This window comes from Triturus cristatus, chromosome 2_2 (assembly GCF_964204655.1).
Source record: "Triturus cristatus chromosome 2_2, aTriCri1.1, whole genome shotgun sequence".
Classification (NCBI taxonomy): domain Eukaryota; kingdom Metazoa; phylum Chordata; class Amphibia; order Caudata; family Salamandridae; genus Triturus; species Triturus cristatus.
In genome coordinates this window covers 1037860376-1037883601 of record NC_140582.1, presented here as the reverse complement: position 1 = coordinate 1037883601, position 23226 = coordinate 1037860376, and the positions used below count along the sequence as shown (strand labels likewise).

At 42.6% G+C, this 23226-nt stretch overlaps 1 protein-coding gene across 2 annotated transcripts in view; it reads left to right on the top strand.

Annotated features, from left to right (window-relative positions):
- HGFAC (HGF activator) overlaps positions 1 to 23226 on the top strand; it is an 882006-nt gene that overhangs the window by 197320 nt on the left and 661460 nt on the right. For both annotated transcript variants that reach the window (XM_085642492.1, XM_085642493.1), the window contains exon 3: positions 21232 to 21328. In XM_085642492.1, the coding sequence (XP_085498618.1) occupies positions 21232 to 21328 (97 nt within the window). The remainder of the gene's footprint in view (positions 1 to 21231; positions 21329 to 23226) is intronic.

The window sequence follows — 23226 nt, the reverse complement described above, 5'->3', positions numbered from 1 at the left end:
CTCCCTCCCATCCTGCGAGTGATGGCCCAGGTAAGCTCCCTATTGTGTGTGGCTGTCTAGGAGGAACATACAAAGCCCAACTGTCAACTACACTTTGTCATGTGACCCAGAGACAGTCTGGAGGCACTAAATGGTTAATGCGGGAAAATGCCGACTCTCAAAAAGTGGCATTTTTTAAATTGTAATTTAAAATCTGACTTTACCATGACTTTGGATTTTTCATTACAATCCCAATGACACCAAACATGAACTGGTCACCAGTTCCCATCTGGAAATTACAACTTACCAAATGTAATAAGGTAAGTCCCAAGTTAGTCTGTGGGAGAGGCCATGCACCAGGACATGTAACAATTAAGAGTACATGTCCAACTTTTTAAATACACTGCACCCCGCCCACTGGGCTATCCAGAGCCTACCACAGGGCTGACCTATATGTATTGAAAAGGAAGGTTTGGGCCTGGTAAAAAGGTTTATTTTGCCAGGTCGGAATGGCAGTTTTAAACTGCACACACAGAGTCAGCAACAGCAGACCTGAGGCATTTTTAAAGTGCTACTTAGTGGGTGGCACAATCAGTGCCGCCGGCCCCCTAGTGACATTTAATTTACAGGCCCTGGGCACAGGTAGTGCCACTTTGCTAGAGACTTACAAGCAAATTGAATATGCCAATTGGGTATTAGCAATTCTACCATGCTTTAAGGAACGAGCACAAGCACTTTAGTACTGGTTAGCAGTGGTAAAGTTCGTCCTAAAGCCAGCAAAAACAAAGTCAACCAACAGGAGGGTTGGAAGCAAAACGTTAGGGGGTAAACCACACCACAGATGCCAGGTCTAACAGCCATGAGGTACTATGCTAAGCTGTGTGCACAATGCAATGACATACAAATTGGTCAAACAAACCATGCCACAGATGCTTCAGACAGTTTGAGGCATGTGCTTGCAAAGTTACATCTCAGTGCTAGTAATAATTGTGGCATTTCAGAGTTATAATCGAAGAGTATTTTGTTATAATGCTTCACCCAAAATAAATGTTCAAATACCTCCTCAGGTTCCTTCGTTGGTGTCAATGTTATGGATGCCAGTGCTCATGAGAGATGCTTAATTGCTCATCATGCAGGCAGTTAAGGTCATTCATCTGTAACACAACATGTAAGTGGCAGATGGCACAGATTATGACTATTCCACTGCATTCAAATTGTAATTGCATATTTCCCTGCTGGGTGTGCACAGTTCAGCCCCTTCCCATTTGTCATGCCCTATTTAGGGACCCCACCAGCCTTGAGGTAGTTGATCAGAATCTGGGGCTGCCCAAAAAAGATCTGTGCAGACAGAGGAAAAAGAAACAGGCAAGAGCATGGAGAGAGAGAGTGGGTAGAAGAGGTGTTCTATTGACTGATTGACTTACCGGTGTAAATCTGCGAAATATATGTAAAAATCTGCAGAAATATTTTCAGATTTCAGGCAATAAACCTAATTAGCATAAACAGTGAAAAATCATGTTTGTACTTCTAAAGAAAATGTCAAAAATATTATTGTGAAAATGACATTAAACACACTCACTGTGTTTAATTTCAACATTCCTATATGTTTACAATACACGCGAATCACTTCATGCACATTTCTATTCCGCTACAATTTGTGCATCCTGATACTCCCTCGCGTATCTTCCGCCAAGCACATCCCCCAAAGGCTTTTCTAAGACATGATGTCATGGTGTCTGCACCTTTACATACTTTTGCTCAGGTTCCCCTTTTTGGCCTGTTTGTACACTTCACAGTGCCCCGTGTGCTTGCTGCATTCAGTTAGGGGCATAGACATTTATAATACATATTTCCTTTCCCTTCCATTTTCCATGCAAGATGATATATCTCCCTTCTGGGTCCAGCATGTGATGTAGGTGTTGGAAGGGGACTCCTAGCGTCACCCAGATAAGCGCCCCAGTGCAAATCCAGAATACGAGGTGGCGAAGAGCCGTCCCCTTCATCTTTTACGCACGCCCCTAGCGTGTTCCCCCATATATGTGTCTCTAGCAGCCTGCTATTCCTCGGACATTCCAGGTAATGATCTTTAGTATTTGTGCAGCCATCTGACAAACATCTTCCGCCTCATTCTACCCCCGCCCTCCTTGAGAATGTGGATTTCCCCACTCCACAACCCCTCTCGATTTGATTACGAGACCGGGTTCCTAGACACGACAATGTTAACTTCTCCCAACATTTTAGAACACAACCAACCGAAAATTCCCCTCCTACCCCCCTCCCCTGGGCATTCGTGTGAGTCCCAATCCTTTATTATAACCGGAACAGCCAGCAGCACATGCTGCCCCATTACCCCCCAACAATCAACTTTATCCTGAATCTACACCTCTAGTTTTTGGCTTCTATGCTCATCTCCTTTAACTGACTTGGGTGTACATATAAGAGTCCCTGTAAGTTAGTGCTGTGCCAGTGGTCTGGTATCCACCGGGGTGCCAGGAGACACCTCAAGCTCCCCACCTGAAGCCCAGCCTCTGTTTGGGGGGTACCTCCCCCCGGCAGCCCGACTCCCATCTTGAGGATATCATCCTGTGCACATGAAACGCTCTAGATTCTAACTCTACCCTCATTCTAATACTTTTCCCACCCTATGAATTTATAATCTTTGATCACTTATCAGTACTTTTGTCTCGTTGGGCTTTCTCTCCCAGTTAATTTCTGAATGCTCTCTGCGCTGCCAGGGTCTGCTGGGTGATCCTGCAATGCCTCCTCGGACTCCGGCACTGTCTCCAAGTCTGAGGCCTGCAGTGTCCCATCAGGGCAGACTCAGACCCACCCCGGACTGCCCACTCCCCTTCTCTGCAGTTGTTGCTTTGTCCTTCGCCTTTCCTGGGTTCGTTCCCCCATCACCGACATTCTAGTTGATAACGTGGATTCGCCCCTAGAATCCAGCCAGTCACTCACTTCAGTTGCTGAAAAGAACAGGGTGCGCCCTGCGCTCTCCACTTGTAGCTTTGCTGGAAACATGAGACTGTATTTTAAGTTTAAATATCGGAGCCTCTGATTGACTGTTATGAATGTTTTCCTTTGATCCTGGACTTGTTGGGTATAATCCAGGAATATAGAAATGGGATGATCTTCGTACAGTATCTGCGGGTGGCCTACAGAATCGCGTAGCGAACTCTGAACTTATAAAACCTGTCAATGATGGCCCATGGAGGTGCACCCTGCTTGGGGCGGGGGGCAAATACCCTGTGTGCCCTTCCCACATCCAAAAAATGTGAAAGTCTCTTTGGGGCCAACACCTGGACTATCCAGTCCTCAAGGAAATGTTCTGCTGAGGGGGCTCTCTGCCTTTTCCGGAAAGCCTATGAATCGCAGATTATTGCTTTGCGAATGCCCTTTGGAGTCCTCCACCTTCTCATCTAGCTGTATTTCACTATTTTATAGGTCAACTGGAGTGATACTGAGATTACGTAGTTCCTTCTGCACTGTGTCCACATTATGCTCTGTGGTGGTCACTCTTTCCGCTACTTTCCAGAGGTCACATCGCAATAAATTCACGTAGATGGTGACTGCATCTATTATGTGGACCATAGTCGATTGGATTGCTTGCAGCACATCCGCCAGAGAGGGGGAGTCTCCGGTTCCTCGCACTGTTGGGCCCTCACCTCTGTTTGCATCTTCCTCTCTGGCCTTTGGTCCTGGGGCAGCGGTTGCGCATAATTGGAAATTTTATTAGTTTGTGGTTTTGACAATTTGTCTTTTACCATTTTGCTGGAGTGAGTTTGACCGCTCGGTTCGCACCTCTCATCTCGCCTACAGGTTGAGATATAGTGTCCCTCTGCTCTGTTTATGTCACCCGTACTGCTGTTCTATGTGCAATCTTTTCGCTCTTCTATGTTGCTTCCCTAATTCAGTTCAGAGGGGCTTCACGGTATTCTTTTTTGCTCTCCCCTGTATTCCTGTATTCCGCTCTCCAGCACTGGACCCAGGAAGGCAGAGTCCAGTCTCCTACTTGGGCCCTCCGGATCATCCCGCCATACCCGAGGTACTCGGCCAAGGCCCCCTCATGCAGTTCAAGTCTTGCACTACTGTTTCTGCTGATCTTTTTTGTGTTTCCCTTCGGTACCGCCTCCTGGGGCTTTCTGCTGTGTTAACCGGTCCTCATCCGGTTTCCCGGCTATCTGGTGAACTTCTTTATGCTTCAGGCCCTCCCGTCTCATTCTTCACGCTGACTTCTTACCCACTCATAAGCGGTCGGCCTCCCCTCCTCCCTTTGTCATTTTCCACCAGTGTCTACCGGCTTTCTTTGTTCGTCGAGACCTTGCGCCTCCCGGAGGCCGTCCTTCGGAGCCGGAGATGAGCCCCCGGGTCCTACAGCACACACTCGAGAGCGCAGGGGCCACGGTGCCACCTCACCTCGAGCCCCCGACCGCAGGGCTGGATCGAAGCAGGTCCACCCTCAGCCCCAGCGGCCCGCAGCATTTTTCCAGGCAGCAGATGCTGCTAGGCCTTCCCCAAGTTCTTTCGCTCCCTCTTCCCTCTAGGATGTTGCTTGCCTTTTTCCTTTCTGTGCTGTCCGTTTTCCTGCCATTTCTTCGGATCACTTGTGTTTTTAAAATGGTGCTGACAGTCTCATGAAGGCGTCCTCTCACTGCCTGCTGTTCTCCATAATGTTGGCAACGCTCTTCGGTCACACTTCTCCACCGGGAGCAGGCGTTATTGCCCTCCCCAGTTAGATGGTAGAATAAACAGATATTACATCACTGTATTTAGACACCTATTTACCCATGTCTTCTTCCATTAATCTTTAGCTATACATATATTACAAATATTTTTTTTTCAGAAAGACACATATGTCATCAGTGATGTAATATCTGACGTCATCAGCAGAGGATTGCGGTCGCGTGAGTTATAGTTGCCTGCACTAACTATAACGGGGGAATTTCAATGGTTTTTCACGAGTGAAATGTCCAGCTAACTATAACATGTGTGAAACCTATGGTTTTTTAAGTGAATTTGCAAGGTTTTTTAAATGCTAATTCCTAACTATAATGTGTGTGAAACCTATGGTTTTTTCAGTGAATTTGTACGGTTTTTTAAATGCTAAGTTATGTATTTATTCATTTTTTTTTAAGGTTTTTCACCGTGTGCGTACCGTACGCGCACGGCGCGCCCACGTTACGCAGTTCGCGGAATTTTTCAGTTTCTACCGTACGCGCACGCTACGTGCACTCCGCGACTTTTCGAAAAAAAATTAAAAGAAATTTTGGCCCTTGGGGGTCCTTCTGGGACCCCCTGACAAAGGCTAGGGGGTCAGGAACTGTCCACCCTGCCCCCTTTTCACGTTCTCCACCTTTGTTTTTCACCCCCTCAGACTGCGAGAGACAAAATGGCGGTCGACACTTCCTGGTTTCGACCGATTCGAATGTTTACTAAGATCTAACAACCAATCAGAATCGCGCTCGCGCGCGGCAGCGTGCGCGTACGGTACATTTTTTAGCGCGCCTATAGATATATATATTGATTTAAATGCTATTTTCTCAGGAAATACTGAACAGATTTACACCAGACCTGCAAAAGGCACATCCCTGACCTGAGGACTACCTCTCTGCCAAATTTCAAGTAATTCTGTTCAGCCGTTCGGGCTGTAGCTTGGACTAAAGGTCCTATGGAAAAATGCATGGGGAAAACGCGTTTTGGGACCCCCCTTTTTCTCAGCCCCCGCTTGACAAATCCCCCCGAGACTTACAGGGAAGGAGCGGAGCGGAGCGCCCCACCTATTTTGAAAATTTCGCGAGGATTCGTCAATCGGCGCCAAAGTTATTCGAAATAGAATGTTGCAGATTTCCTATGGAAACACGATCCTAACTATAACTATCTACTCGCGACTGCCAGTAGATAATATGTATGTGTGTGTGTATATATGTGTATATATATGTACATGTGTATGTATCATATATATATGTGTATATATATATATACAAACACACACACACATTACCTACTGGCGGTGCATGGCTTATAACACAAGTGAAAAAACAAAATATTACCTTTCACAACGAAGCGCATCATATGTCCTCCATGTGCGCACGGTGCGCGAAGCGTATCGTGCGTACATGGCCCATCTAGCGTAACGTGGGCACGCGGTGCGCGTAGCGCACCGCGTGCCCACCGTGCGTGCACGGCACTAACTGCGTAAAGTGGGCGTGCGGTGCGCGAAGCGCACCGCGTGCTCACTGTGCGCGCACGGTGTGCGAAGCGCACCCTGCGCGCACGGAACGAACTGCGTTAAGTGGGCGCGCACGCCACGAATGGCGTAAAGTAACTTAGCATTTAAAAAACCGTACAAATTCACTGAAAAAACCATAGGTTTCACACACGTTATAGTTAGGAATTAGCATTTAAAAAACCTTGCAAATTCACTGAAAAAACCATAGGTTTCACACATGTTATAGTTAGCGGAAATTTTACTGATAAAAAACCAATTAAATTGCCCCATTATAGTTAGTGCAGGCAACTATAACTCACGCGACCGCAATCCTCTGCTGAAGACATATGTGTCTTTATGAAAAAAAAATATTTGTAATATATGTATAGCTAAAAATTTATGGAAGAAGACATAGGTAAATAAGTGTCTAAATACAGTATTAGCATCAGCAGAGGATTGCGGTCGCGTGAGTTATAGTTGCCTGCACTAACTATAACGGGGGAATTTCATTGGTTTTTTATCAGTAAAATTTCCGCTAACTATAACATGTGTGAAACCTATGGTTTTTTCAGTGAATATATATATATATATACATATATATATATATATATATATATATATATATACATATATATATATATATATACATATATATATATATATATATATATATATATATATATATTAAGCTCTAAAACTTCACCCCCCAGAGGAAATGAAGGGACCGTACTCCAAACAAAGGTGAAACTCGGTAATTTATTAGACCGAGAAGGAACACAGGACGCGTTTCGGCTTCGCGCCTTTTTCTTACTGAACAAAAGAGCCATGAGTAAAACATAATTATATCCTGACATTCACATAGTGCTCCCGGTGCATCCAGCAGCAACATAAAAAACAGACTTCAAAGAATGTGATGTAAGGGAGACACCATCTTAACCTAGCTATTCAGTTAAGGAAATGCAATGTTATATACATGATAAAAATATACTACATTTTATAACTCAAGCTCATCAATTCATTGATCTATGAATTTCATTACTCCCTATACAGATTACTTCACTTAGTACATAATTGAGCCCTGAATGGGCATTGTTAAATAATTTGAGGCAATAGCATAAAATAAAATAAATATATGCAATTTACACTAATTACAAGCTAAATAATAAGTAATATAGAGTAAATCAAAATTGCCTCAAAATATATGAAAACTTCAATAGTATGAAGTCCCTGATGGACAGAACAGTTAATCTGTAATAAATGCATAATACAATACTGTTATAGATCATACATTAAATCTGATTTTAGCAGCATAAATGATTTCAAGACAAAATGTCTCAAATCACTGATTACTATCCTAGATGAATGGCCAATTCTTCTTCAGTATTTAGACCGTTTGGGATGGTGGTTTGCATGTCAATTATGAATCTAGATTTTAGCCTACGCAGTTTTAATTCACAATTCCCTCCCCGATCACTGGAAGGAACATGATCCAAACAGAAAAATGTCAATACATTTCTGTCACTGTTATGGAATTTGGCATGCCTCGCTACCGGATAAGTAAACTCTTTTTTCTCAATAGCCCTGGCATGTTCAAGGATTCTACGTTTAGTGGGATGTATGGTGCTCCCAATGTACTTTTTGTCACAAGAACATAAGAGACAATACACACTACAGGGAGTGTTACAGGTCATAAATTTATTTATAACCTTATGTTGTGTCATCCCTGGTATGGTATATGTAAGAATTTTAGAACTCTGTCTACATGCCTTACATTTCGAGCAAGGGAAAAAACCAGTGAGTGTACTCAGCCTGGGATTATATGGAATAGCTTCATAATGACTTCTGACAAGTGTATCTTTTAATGATCTACTTTGTCTAAAAGTCACTTGTGGATAATCCGGCAGGCTTTTCCCTATCACTAAATCTCTTTGTAGGATATGCCAGTTGCGGCACAATATTTGTCTTAATGTGCCAGCATTGCCAGAAAAGGTAGTGATAAATCGAAAGGTATCATTATCTTGGATATTTAACCTCTCTTTGTCCCTTAGTAAACAGTGTCTGGGAATTTTCTCTACTTTAGATAACATCTTAGCCATCAGATTCGGGCAGTAACCTCGTACCTTGAATCTCTCAATTGCTGCTGATGCTTCAACATCAAAGTCTTCTCTCAGAGTACAATTTCTTTTCAGGGGGAGCAATTCTCCGTAAGGTATACTGTATATTAGAGATTTTTGATGGCTACTATGTGCTTCCAATATGGAATTGCCTGCAGTCGCTTTCCTAAAAAGAGAGTTGTACAGATTTTAGTGTCCGCTGGAATGTAGATTCAATGAATTCTGATTTATTCCATGACATAGCTCTATTCGTCAATCTGGGAGCCCTTCCAAAGTATAAATAAGTCATCTATAAATCTATACCATCCTGCAATGCATCTGACCCAATGATTGTATTTTTCAGCCCATGCCACCTGCTTCTCCCACCAGCCTACGAACAAGTTTGCGTAGCTGGGGCGAAACAGGTGCCCATGGCCGTACCTTGTATCTGACGGTTTTGTTGTTTATCAATTAGAAAGATATTGTTAGTTAAACAGAACCAAATAAATTCAACCAACATCTCATTATGTTCTGTAAACATTAATAATCTTCCCTTTAAAAAACACCATATGGCTTTTAGGCCATTGGTGTGTTCAACACAAGTATACAAGCTCGTAACATCGAGAACAATCATGAGCATGTCAGGTTCCCAGGGAATATCCTTAATGTTCCTGATGAAATGGGTAGTATCACGGATGTACGATCGCAACATCCTTACAAACTCTGCCAAGAAGAAATCAATATATTGAGACATTGACTCTGTTAAGCTGCCCTTTGAAGACACAATTGGATGTCCTGCTAGTAAAAGTGCATCCTTATGAATTTTGGGCAGATGATAGAATGTTAGGGTAAGAGGATATGGACATGTCAAGAATTTAAAATCATTATCATCAAGCATACATTTATCTGCCCATTTTTGAATGAGTACATGATAATGTTTGATACTGTCCACATATTCATCTTTTGCGATTCGAGTATAACAATTAACATCAGATAGTTGTCCCAATGCCTCTTGTACATAGTACTCTCTTGTCATGAGTACTACATTTCCTTCTCTATCCGAGGGTTTGCAAATAACATCATTTAGAATTTGTTGTATCGCCGTTCTCTCTCCTACAGTCAAATATCCACGTGTAATACCAGGCTTGTTCGTTCGTAAGTTCATAAGGTCTCTTTTGGCAGAGACTTCGAAGGTATTGATAGTATCAAATGCAGTCATTGGTATGAATGTTGATTTTGGTCTAAAATTCGTTTTTATCGATTTTTGTTCTATGCCAAGACTGACTACGTTAGAGACATCGGGAATGACATCTTGTGTGTTATCCACTGGTTGACTAGTCATGATTTGTAATGTCAAAAGGTCATCACCAGTTAAGGCACCAGTTAAGTTCTCAGTTCTAGAGCTAGGGATTGATGTAGATATATCCTCAGTGGCCCGCTGGTGTAGGCCTCTCAATTTGAAGTATTTATAAAGTTTTAATTTTCTTTTGAATTGGTAAAGATCAATGCGTGTTTGGGTGTATTCGATTTCCTTTGTTGGACAGAAAGTAAGTCCTTTTTTTAGCACAGTCTGTTCATTCTTAGATAGTTTTTTAGTTGTGAGATTGACGATTGTCATATTTTCAACTGTTGCTATCTTCTGAACCCCCACTTGCTGCGTGTTTGCCCTGCAACACCTTGATTTTGACTTGTTGTAGCCACACCTTCTTGATTTCCTGCGGCATCTTGGCACTTTGCTGTGGGGGTTTGCCACGTCCTCCCCGTTGTCTTGAGTCCCGCATAAGCTGGAACTCCTCACAAAAACGGCTTCTCACGGGCATAGCAGCCGTCTGAAACGTCTTCTTCTGATTGTTCCGCATCCGTTCTGGCATTGGATTCGGAAGTATCCCTTGGAACTCTAGTTTTAGAGGCTGAATTTTTCATCGCTCTTCGCGGACCAGCGAACTTCCGTGCGAAGGTTAAAATCCTGCCTTGTTCATAGTCTCTGGCATCCCTATTGAACTTAGTATGTTTTCTCAGCTTGATTTTCTCCTCATAGCTGATCAGGCGTTTTTTTCATATTTTCGCGCAATTCATCCTTAGTGTTGCTTTCTTGATTTGGAGCAATTTGAGTTCCCAACTCATCGATTTCCTTCAAGCATTTCTCACGATCGCTCCATGCGAACTTGATGAGGATTTTCCGCATACCCACCGAGTAGTGGTCAGTGGTGTATGCAGACCATTCATCAAGAAGAGCCGGATCAGGATTCTCGTAGGACGGGATCGTGTAAATCCGCAAGGTATGCGTTTAACCTCGATATAGTTTTGCAATGAGGTGGCTTCCCACCACTTGCGGATTTCAGGTTCGAACAGACGTTCTAGTTTGTTGAATTGTGTCCGTAGAGAGCCTAGCGCGCCATTACCACCCTTCCGTTCCGATCTCTTCATCGGAGTGCAATTAAACACGTCAGCTGCTGCCTCACGGCGGGACGCATCGGAAAACATGTTATTGTTTAAAACACAGCACTTTACACAAGTAAATTCTGTAATCAGCCTCGAAGACATTCCAGCTGTAAAAATAATGATCGATATTCATCGATAATGCCTTCAATCATTGAAACATCGCGAAGCAACAGACTAGCGCGTCAGCTGACTCACCCGTCACAGTTGCTCGCATGTTCGTCGGCTTGGATGCAAACAGTGGTGCTAGATGCGACAACAGTTTCAAAGCTCAATTCCACCATAAGTCGCTGTAGCACTCAGGAGTGGGCGCAGGTCCGTAAACGCGGCGGTGGCTCCACGTACAACATTAAGCTCCAAAACTTTACCCCCCACAGGAAATGAAGGGACCGCACTCCAAACGAAGGTGAAACTCGGTAATTTATTTAGACCGAGAAGGAACACAGGACACGTTTCGGCTTCGCGCATTTTTCTTACTGAACAAAAGTGTCGTGAGTAAAACATCATTATATCCTGACATTCACATAGTGCTTCCAGTGCATCCAGCAGCAACATAAAAAACGGACTTCAAAGAATGTGATGTAAGGGAGACGCCATCTTAACCTAGCTATTCAGATAAGGAAATGCAATGTTATATACATGATAAAAATAATAATTTACTATATTTTATAACTCAATCTCATCAATTCATTGATCTATGAATTCCATTACTCCCTATACAGATTACTTCACTTAGTATATATATATATATATATATATATATTACCTACTGGCGGTCGCCAGTAGGTAGTTATAGTTAGGACCACGTTTCCATAGGAAATCCGCAACATTCTATTTTGAATAACTTTGGCGCCGGTCGACGAATCCTCGCGAATTTTTCAAAATAGGTGGGGTGCTACGCCCCGCTCCTACCCTGAAAGTCTCGGGGGGATTCGTCAAGCGGGGGCTGAGATAAAAGGGGGGTCCCAAAACGCGTTTTTCCCATGCATTTTTCCATAGGACCTTTAGACAGGGCTACATCCCGAACGGCTGAACAGAATTACTAGAAATTTGGCAGAGAGGTAGTCCTCAGGTCAAGGAAGTGCCTTTTGTAGGTTTGGTGTAAATCTGTTCAGTAGATTCTGAGAAAATAGCCTTTAAATCAATATATATATCTGAGCCAGCTTACGGTGCGCTTACGGTACGCTTACCGTACGCGTACGGTGGCGTGCGCGAGCGCGATTCTGATTGGCTCTTAGATCTTAGTAAACATTCGAATCGGCCGAAACCAGGAAGCGGCGGCCGCCATTTTCTCTCTCGCACTGAGAGTGATTTCTAAAATATAAAGCCCAAAAACATGTAAAGGGGCTGTTTAGACAGCTCCCACACACATAGCCATGTTGGGGGAGTCCCCAAAGATCCCCCAAGGCCAAAAACGGAATTTTTATTTTTTCGGTAATTTCGACGATTACGCTTACCGTACGCGTACGGTAAAAAATTTAAAAAAAAAAAAAAATTATCCACACTCTATCCACCCCGTGTGCAATTGGTGCCCGCAGGGCACCAATTGTGCATGGCTTATTAAAGCTGAGAGAAACTAAAATATTAAAAAAAATAATAATAAAAAAAAAAATTATCCACACTCTCTCCACCCCGTGTGCAAATGGCGCCCGAAGGGCACCATTTGTGCATGGCTTATAAAATATACGAAAAATTAAAATATTACCTTTCAAAACGAAGTGCATCATATGTCCTCCATGTGCGCACGGTGCGCGAAGCGCATCGTGCGTACAGGGCCCATCTAGCGTAACGTGGGCACGCGGTGCGCGTAGCGCACCGCGTGCCCACCGTGCGTGCACGGCACTAACTGCGTAAAGTGGGCGCGCGGTGCGCGAAGCGCACCGCGTGCTCACTGTGCGCGCACGGTGCGCGAAGCGCACCGTGCGCGCACGGAACGAACTGCGTTAAGTGGGCGCGCACGCCACGAATGGCGTATAGTAACTTAGCATTTAAAAAACCGTACAAATTCACTGAAAAAACCATAGGTTTCACACACGTTATAGTTAGGAATTAGCATTTAAAAAACCTTGCAAATTCACTGAAAAAACCATAGGTTTCACACATGTTATAGTTAGCGGAAATTTTACTGATAAAAAACCAATGAAATTCCCCCGTTATAGTTAGTGCAGGCAACTATAACTCACGCGACCGCAATCTTCTGCTGATGACATATGTGTCTTTATGAAAAAAAAATATTTGTAATATATGTATAGCTAAAAATGTATGGAAGAAGACATGGGCAAATAAGTGTCTAAATACAGTATTAGCATCAGCAGAGGATTGCGGTCGCGTGAGTTATAGTTGCCTGCACTAACTATAACGGGGGAATTTCATTGGTTTTTTATCAGTAAAATTTCCGCTAACTATAACATGTGTGAAACCTATGGTTTTTTCAGTGAATTTGTATATATATAAATATATACATATGTATATTCATATATATTCCAAATGAAGTTGAAGATAAAAATGGATGCCTCAGCCTCACGGGTCGGGGCTCGCTGGCTTAGCGTTACCGCTTGACATATTCCATAAGAAAACACACCGCAGCTTCCACAGTGCAAAGACAAGCCCACCAAACCGGTCAATAACAAATAACATCTTTTATTTGCAGGAATATGTGGCATAACGCGTTTTGACCTACTCTAGGTCTTAATCATATGCACAATGTTAAGCTCTCAGGTTTTCGTCCTTTAGAGCTCTCCATGTATCAACACTGTAGAGAGACTTCTGTTCCATTGGCAATTAAAGCAACCTTGTGATGGTTTTGAAGACTTATAAAACCTTGTCATAGTACTCCACCTAGGTTTCCATTTCAGCTTTAAAGGACGAACACCTGAGTACTTGACATTGTGCATGGAAAACAAACTGCTGAAGGGTCCAATGCTCATTAAAGCTATTTCTCTCACCTACCAGACCCTGATGAAAAATAGCCAAAGGGCAAAATGAGGTATGTTGGAGATTTAGAGGATGACGACTGGGGAGAGTTGTTGCAATTCCCTAGGCAGGGTGCGATTAGGGCCCATTACAGATTAATTCAACTAAAGATCCTGCACAAGGTTTATTATACCAGTGTTCTCCTGCATAAATTAGGAAAAGTCTCAGATGAGAACTGTTTGCGAGGGTGTGAACAGAAAGGTACATTCCTCCACTATCTTTTGGAGTGCCCAATATTATATGAATCCGAAGAGGGGTGCATCATAGACTGGAGGGCGTTACTGATGTTCGGAGAACTCCAGAGGCCCCAGTGATACTGTTAGGGATATGGAGTGGATCTGGTGCAACTTCCTATGACTGCATATTATTATTATTCTTATTTATTTTTTTGCCTCCAACTTCGATTTTTTATTAGTAAAATGCCGAACACGTATTTTTTCCAATATGTGGCAAACCCACTACATAGAGTTTATTTCGTTCCGTTTTTAATCCTTTCAGTTCAAAAAGATTTTATTAACAAGGAATAGAAGGCGTTACACCATAGTACAGCAGGTTAAATACATATCGCACCAAAGAAAAGTTACAGTACAATGAATGAATTGGGTTGAAGATTAAAAATAAAAAGAATTACAAAAACAATGATACAAAAGCTTAAGTATCAAATAATGTGGGAACAAGTAGGGGTATTTAGGGGGGTTTCGAAACTTCTTGTTGGACTGGAGGAAGTTGAAAAGAACGGGTAACACTAGCATCCAAATACAATGTAATAGGTGACCATAAAGCCAACCTTTTCGATGCCAAATGTATAGGGTATACAAAAGAAGTATCCAAACTGTGATTATGGCAAACAGCATACCACCATGCCCTGTAAGAAATCTTAGAAAAGTCTTTCCAGTTTGCTGTGATTTGCTGAAATGCGATTGCTAGCAATAAATCAACAATTTTAACATTGGACCGATTGTTCTCCCAGCAAGATGACAAACTTCCTAGAAAAACTTGAGTATAGGAAAAAGGAAATGCAGTGCCAAAAATCGAATTGATTTGAGCCCAAATTCGTTTCCAAAAATTAAATACAATAGGACAGGAAAATAACATGTGAAATAAATCAGCTTTTGCAGAAGAACAAGTCCAGCAAATATCAGGTACTGTGGTATAATTCTTGCTCAAAGCATTAGGTGACAACAAGAGCCTATTATAGACAAAAAACAATGTTTGCGTTGTGTTTGCGGCTCTGGAAGATTTACGGAGCTTGGTCCATAATTTGTCCCATAAAAACACTGACCAAGAGACCGTAAAATCTCGTTCCCAGGCCTCTTCAATTTTAGATTTCTGTCGAGCTTTGCCAGCACCGTGTAGAAAATTATACAATGTGGAGGCTTTGGGTGTTGTGATTAACAAGTGTCGCAATTGTAAAGAGGAGTCTGAAATAACTGGAGTACTGGGTATTGCTATCAGATGGGTAAAGACATCCAACACAGCTTTCTTGAGAATGAGATACTTATGCATGAATGAGGCAGGTAAATTAAATGAGTGACGAAGTGAGGGAAAGGATAAAAAGTCTGAATTTGAAAAAAGTTGAGTGACCTGAATGAGACCTCTTTGATGCCAGGACTTCCAATAGAATGGCTTACCCTGAATAAGCAAACTTTTATTATGCCATATTGTAGAACCGAGAAAGGAATCAATGGTATTGTGGGGAAAAGGGAATAAAGGCAATAAAAGCTTGGAGGTCATTTTAATAACAGGAGTAGATAGAGCTTGAGGTTTGCGCGAAAAGGACATGTATTCATTAAAGGAGAAGGGGGATAGAGAAAGACGCTCGATTGTAGTCCATAGGGGGCACTTCTCCTCATGATCACGCAACCATAAAGAGGCTTGACGTAGAAGGAACGCCTTTTGATATGTCGGGAAATCGGGAAAATTGACTCCGCCCTCAGTTTTGGGGCGAGTTAACCTAAGTATAGACATTCAAGGTTTCTTCTTATTCCAAAGAAAAGAAGAAAGAATAGAGTTAATCTTCTGGAAGAATTTTATTGGGATAAGAATTGGGATATTAGAAATGGTGTATATAATTATGGGCGATAACATCATTTTAATAGTGTCAAGTCGATCCCACCATGATAAATAAAGAGGATGTCATTTAGCAGTGAGGTCTGAGATCTTTTGTATACACTTATCCATGCACAATGATACTGAATCTGAAAGTGAAGATGTGATATGCAAACCTAAATATCTAATATGATTAGGACTCTAAGTAAAATGAGAAGCCGTAAATTCGGGCTTTAAGGTCTATTTTGTTAGTGGCAGGATCTCACACTTATCATTGTTTAACTTGTAACCCGAAATGCTGGAATAAGCTTGTACCTCTGCCAAAAAGGCAGGAATTGAGTCAGTTGGTTGAGATATGAAGAGCAGAATATCATCTGCATAAGCTGCTAGTTTAATATGCGAGTGGAGTGTTTGAAAACCATGCAATCTTGGATTTTGACGCAATTTTGAAAGAAATGGTTCCAAAGCCAAATTAAAGAGGAAGGGTGAAAGGGGACAGCCTTGGCGCACCCCTCTCCCTAGGTCGAAAAACGGGGATATTAATCCATTAACACAGACAGCCGCTCTGGGATTGGAGTAAAGAAGAGAAATCAAGGAAATAAAATTGGAACCAAAGCCAAACCATTTAAGAGTATAAAACAGGTATCTCCATCCAACTCTGTCAAACGCCTTCTCAGCATCTAACGCTATTGCAGCAAGGGAATCTTTGACACGTGAAGATTTCAACAATACGTTAAACAAAAGGCGTGTATTATCAGTTATGTAGCGGCCTTTGACAAATCCAGATTTCTCTATCCCTAGTAGGTCCGGTAAATATGAGTCCAATCGCAAGGCTAATGCCTTAGAAAAGATCTTATAATCAATGTTTACCAAAGATATAGGCCTATAATTCTTACAATGTTTAGGGTCTTTACCCTCTTTGGGAATTAAGCAGATATGAGCATCTGAAAAGGAGCCAAAAGAGTGCCCTGACGTGTTGAAAGAATGTATTAATGAGTATAATTTAGGTATTAAGAGTTTAGAGAAGTGAGAATATAATTCAACAGAAAAACCATCAGGGCCAGGTGCTTTGTCATGTTTAAGAGATTGAAGGGCAGTCGTCAACTCTTGCTGCGTTAAGTCTAATTCTAATGAGGATAAATCTGGTAGAGTGTCTTGGGGTTTGTGAATGGTAGAGAAAAAATGTGAAAGAGCATGGTCGGTGGGCTGCGTTTCAGAAGCATATAGTGTTTCATAAAAAAGAGAAAATTTGCGTAAAATATCACCATCTTTAAACTTTGGATTTAAATTTGCATCATAAATAGTTTCAATATTCAATTTATTGTGCTTAACTTTCAAGTAATTGGCCAAACTTTTCCCAGCCTTATTTTTACCCCCATAAAATTTAGCGCTGGATTTTAACAAATAAAGAGAAGCGTCCTCCGTAGACCTCTTGTTAAATTGCATTTTGGCTTTAATAAGAGCAGTTAAACAGTCTTTTGAGTGTGAAGTATAATAAGAGTGCTCCAGTCTCTTAATGTCCTGAAAAGGGCCTGTAACCTGTTTGCGCGCAACCCTACGCTTCCTTGCAACAAAAGTTAGTATAAAATCTCTAGCTGAAGTTTTAAAGGTATCCCACAGAGTAGAGAAGGGCATGGAATCAGTTTGATTGATCATGTAAAATTCCTGAAAGAAAGAGGTGAAGGAGGCAGTAAATTTTGGGTCTAAGAGAAGGGAGTTATTAAAACGCCACCTCCTCGGGCCTGTGGACTTAGGTAAAATGTCAATGCCAATTGGAACCAGAGCATGATCTGATAACAAAATAGGGCCAATTTCTGCATTAGTAAGAGTTTGCGATATGTTATGAGAAACAAAAATATAATCGATTCGTGATTGGGAGTGATGAGATGGGGAAAAGAAAGTGAATTCCTTGACGGTCGGATTAAACAATCGCCACGCACCAAGGAGTTTATGTTGAGTTATGGCATGGACAAAGGATTTGTGAAGTTTATTGGGTACAAAGGGAATCTTTGAATTCCTATCAATAAATGGGTCAAAAACCTGATTACAATCCCCAGCCAAAATAAAGTTATCACTGATACAGTGAGAAATTTGTTTGGCAAATGTGGGCCAAAAAGAAGGTTCTCCACAAGTGGGGGCGTAGACATTTAGAAGAGAGACTGGAACACCCTTTAAAGATAATCTAACATTCAACCATCTACCATAAGTGTCCGACTCCTGAGATAAGAGTGAGAACGAGAGTGATTTGCGACAAAGTATCATCACTCCATTACGTTTGCCATCCCCAGGGGAAAAGAAAACCTCCCCAACCCAACCTTTCTTTAACTTTAAGGATTCAACATCCGTAAAGGTGAGTTTCTTGAAGAAAGACAATGTCAGCATTCAATTTGTCTAAGTGAGTCAAAACCCGTTGTCTTTTAATGGGAGAATTCAAACCCCGTACGTTCCAAGTTATCATATTTAAAGACACAGTTTAATAGAGGTATAGTGATCTAATAACATAAGATAAAAACCCAATTCAGACAAAGAAAAATGCAAAGTGTGAGGAGAGAAAAAAGCGACAATTAATCCATTTTCAAAAAAGGGAAGGGGATAAAAGCTACCTAGTAAGAGCCAAGGAAAAAGTAGAAGATTAAAGAAAAAGTATAATATATTGACACCAGAGAAGGTAAGTATTACAGCTGAAAAAGAAATAGAATATAGCAGGATGATGCAAAGCAGATAGGTAGGGATAAATTCAGAAAAGAAATAAAGCAGAGAACAATCAGAGAGAGTATTAAGGACATCAGAGAAGCAAACACAAACAAATTGTGGAGAAAATTAAACAAATACCATAAGTGTGACACGAAAAACAACAAAGAACAAAACAAAGGACATACCTAGGAAGGGAGGTTGTGAAGGAGGGGGAGGTGAGACCACAAGGATATACGGAACATCCGAGCATGGACACACAGGAAACCAGGGGGAAACCACGTCGTAAGAAGAGGGGATCTGTGGAAGTAAAGAACAATCAGTTAAACAAATGAATAACAAAACCGAACACGCGTCCTGAACTGAGTCAAAACCATAACTGACCATAACCTTCAAACAATCATTTTAAGGGAAGTAAGCCATAGCAATAGAATATGAGACTTATACAGAACCTTAAATATAATAGCAAGACAATCAGTAATAACAAAACATTAAGTCTTAAAGGACGATGAAGAAGCGGAGGAATCCATGCTGACTGGTCTACAAGAGTTAATGAAACTCTGTAATCTCATCGGATCTTCATAAGTAGTAGTTTTGTTGTTATAGGTGACCTTGAAGAGGCAAGGATGAAAAAGTCCATAACGAGCCCCCAAAGAGCGAAGATCGGACCTCATATTAAGGAATGCTTTACGTCTGTTGGCGGTAGCTTTAGCATAATCCTGAGCAAAAAATAATGTAGAACCAGACCATGTGATTTTCGGGATGGCTTTAGCCGCTGATAATACTTTGATCAAGTCCGTATACTCCAAGAAGTACAAGATTACGCCTCTTGGCCGCTGGGATTGCGAAGTGTTAGAAGCAGCTCGACCCAGTCTGTGTGCACGTTGGACATTAAGTACGGTATCCTCTGGTAGGTGAAGCAACTGAGGAAGAAAAGATCTGAAAAAGGAAACAGCGTCCGACCCTCCAAGACCTTCAACCAAACCATAAATTCGTAGGTTGTTTCGTCGATTCCGGTTTTCAAGGTACTCAACTTGGTGCTGGAGCTCAGAAACTTGAGAGTGGAGTTGAGAAACACTTGCGCCCGAGACCCTGAGTGAGGAAACACTTTGCTCGACTGCCGAGACTCTAGCATCCAACTGAGACCAATTATCCGTGAGGACTTGCAATTTAACATTGGTCTCCTCCATAAAGGGACGAAGAGCTCTGATTTCCTCTAAGAGGAGCTCCATGGAGACTGGTGAAGCAGATTTGGGCGGAGAAGGGGGGTCCTTTTTCAATCGCTTCGTGATAGATTTCCCTGACACTGCGGGGGGAGGATCCATTTTTGGCTCAAGAGATTGCGACACAGACAACAAAGAATCCTCTAGATTAGAAAATTCTGTGAAAATTCTTGAGTTTTTAACGAAAGATTGCTTCACTTTAGAGGAATTCCTGGACCTGCCCATCAAATAATGAGATTATTGAAGAAACCATAAGAATACAATGTTCCAAAGAATGACCAGTCCGACTATGACCTCCACAAAATGGCTGCTAGCAGCTTCCTCTCACAGAGGAAACCGTATCTTCCTGTGAATAGCTTATGCCAAAGACGACAGTGTCCAAAAGTTAGTGATGCTGAAAATGAGAAGTGATGATAAAATGAGGTAATTCACCTATGAGAGCCAAGTCACATGACGGCAGGCTTGTGAACAGGTTCTCCTCATAAACATCATAAAATGGCTGCCAGCATTGACTCAGCTCATCTTGAAGGAGTTCGTGTAAAATGTAATACACACAGCTGAGGAAGAGGAAGAAAATGCAAAAAAGATGCCTAAATAATAGCCCAAATCGCCATCCTGTAACAATTTAAAACCATAGGCATTGAAAAACGAGCTGCATTCCTGGTAGCTCCGTACGCGGCAAAGAGACAAAATGGCGGCCGCTATGGAGCGTTACTCTCCAAGAGACATGCGAGTCAATAAAATGCTGCTCTTCAACATGCGCATAAAGGTGATGATACTCGCGCCGCAGCCAGCATACCTTCAAATGCCCATTCGTCTGATAAAACTCCGAAATAGACGGCGGAAAGCGCGGTTTCGCCGAGGTGAGCCCGGGAGCCTCACTCGGACGCCGCCATACTCCGCGGGCGTCAAGCCACGCCCCCCGAGTGCATATTATTTAATCTGGGGTTTCTCCTAGCCAAGAGAGAAGTGGCAGGTGAATGGAGATCCTCTATGTCCCCTATGCCGAGAGACTGGGAAACAGAAATGAACATAAGCTATATGCAGGAAAAGGTGATTAAGAAAGGTATGGGATGCCCAGAAAAAAATTGGAAAGGTTGGATGAGTGAAGTTTAGGCTAATTTAGCCAGTGACCTCGTTGGGAGTGAGGGGTAGTTTTCGGAATTGGCTGTTTGGATGGCATATGGCTGCTGTATTGTTTTGAAAATCAATAAAATATTTCATTAAAAACAAAATTGCTAGTGTTCTATAAAGTGCATAAAGATGTCAGAGAACAATCACACACTACTTGGAAACCTGCCTGTGGTGTGGAAATTGGTAATTATGACTTGCAATAAATTCACTCATAAAACAGAAAGAGAAGCTCTTATGACAAATAATAATGAAATAAAACTGAAAAATGGAAAAGGGAACAATGTATGATTAATCACAGAGGGCCTTCTGGAAGTCGATGAAACATATTGATGTAAAGAAACTGTATTTTCTTGTTTAAAACTATAAAATGTGTTTTGATCTTTTTTACTAACTTGAAGGGAGTTTGATATGTATCCTCTAATTTCCTTCCTCCCTATTGCAGTGCTGACAGTGGACGGCAGGGAGTGTAAGTTTCCCTTCAGACACAGGGGCCGGATCCATTACTCTTGCACCTCTAACAGCTTCTCTCTAAGGAAGTGGTAAGTATCTCTTCACAGCTGTTGCTTTAAAGCACTGCAAGTGTTTCTTTTTGACTATGATATTTGCCTAGCAAAGTGCTATCATGAAATTTCTGTAATATGTTGATGGTTTAGATGGCTACGTAGTTCTCATCCAGCAACAGAGCGGTGGTAGTGTAGAGGGCAACATTTTCTAGAGGAGATTTGTTGACATTGGTTCCACAGGACACACTGACTCACTCACTCACTGGTATTCATTAGGTCGAGCCTGAGCCAGTGCACGCGCGCTGCTCTGGCGATCTGTTGTAGTAGAGTACGGGAGAGAAGCCCAGCCCACTCCCCCACCCACATTTTTCATTGGCTTGTCTCTTTGTCCATCGTAAATTCTGTCTTCTGATTCCTAAATAGGCTTGTTCGTCCCTCCTTAGTACGGCCATGTCTTCATTTGTAACCTCCCATGGCTCCTGGTTAATTTACTTGGTTGTTACACAGTACATGTACTATTTTCTTTATTGAGTTTCTGCTACTTTAAGCACAACATGCTTTGCTTGCATTCAGTGCACCATACCCGCTTTCACTTTGAAAGCAGCCGGGACAATGCCATAGGTTTCGCATTTAATTGCAAGAGCTATAGCATTGCAAATATTTTTGTACGAGCAAAGGCTTTCCTCTCCCCTATCCCTTCTCCTCCACCCTCCTTTCAGGTATCGCTCCCAGTCCCCCTTTCCCAGCTCCTCTGCCCACCTCTCGAGTCGTCCTTTCTTCCCAGCGACTAAGCGCATTCGATCTTCGCCTCCTTTCAGGACCACGCGAGCAGCGCCCAGGGTGGAGACTCGCACACTGCAAAGAGGATCGAGAGGCGCAGCAGCTGCCTGGGGTGAGTCCCTCCAGCTCCCTTTATCTTTCTTAGAGGCTTCCAGGCTCCTTTGGGTGCACCAGCGGCACTGGATGACAGTGCTGAACTAGCGGGTGGGCGGCCACATGGGTGCGTACGTGAGATCATGCATGGTGCTTTGCCCTGCATGGGTGGCGCACGCATGACAGGGCAGAGGGTGAGCAGCGCTAGCGCGAGGAGGAATGATTTTTCGCGAGCAGGTGTTTGAAGGAAACTCTTTTATGAATGAGCCCAAGACAGTGCTGCCTGCAGCCTTGGTGGAGATGAGGGGGTGTCTCGAAAGACCAGTGGTGTGAGTGTCTGTTGCACACGTATTACACACCTAGAAGAGTGGAGTAAAGAGTACACTCAAACGGATGTGTGTTCTATGACCCAGACTGGAGGAAGCTCTCACTTTATACATGAAGCAGAGAATGTGTGCCTAGGGTCCCCGAGGGGGAGGGAGTGAAGAGAACCCCACTGATGTTGCTTGTGCCTGCACACCTTACAATCTGGTAATGGGCCAGTGTGCTGAATGCCAGGCATGTCATCGGCTGGCGGGGCAGGAGGAGGTTCCCATATACTCGACTAGCCCAGATCTTCGATCGTATAACATGCAAGACTTGTTTTACTACCCACAAAAGCTCCTAACGGAAACGGTGCAGGTATAAAAACCTCCCAGGGAAGGCAGCTGGAAGGTTTGCTCATTTACTTGCCACCATGTAATATATATTGCAAAACTTGAAACAAGAACTTAAAAGCGAAAACAACGTTTCTAAATCAGTTTTTGCGTATGCTGTGATTTAACATAGCATGCTGAATTAATATAATTTCCGATGCAGTTCACATATTTTGAAAGAAGGTTCTGAAGGGTCAAGCAGCCGGTAAACCTTCCTGTGCATCATCCCTCGTGCGCTGGCGGGGGGACAGATCTGAGTGAGCTCTGGAGCTCCCACGGCTCAAGCCATCTGTGAAAAAACATAGCGAAGTCCACATTTTATAGGACGATGTAGCATACTGCCTTAATTGTCCACATGCGATGAAG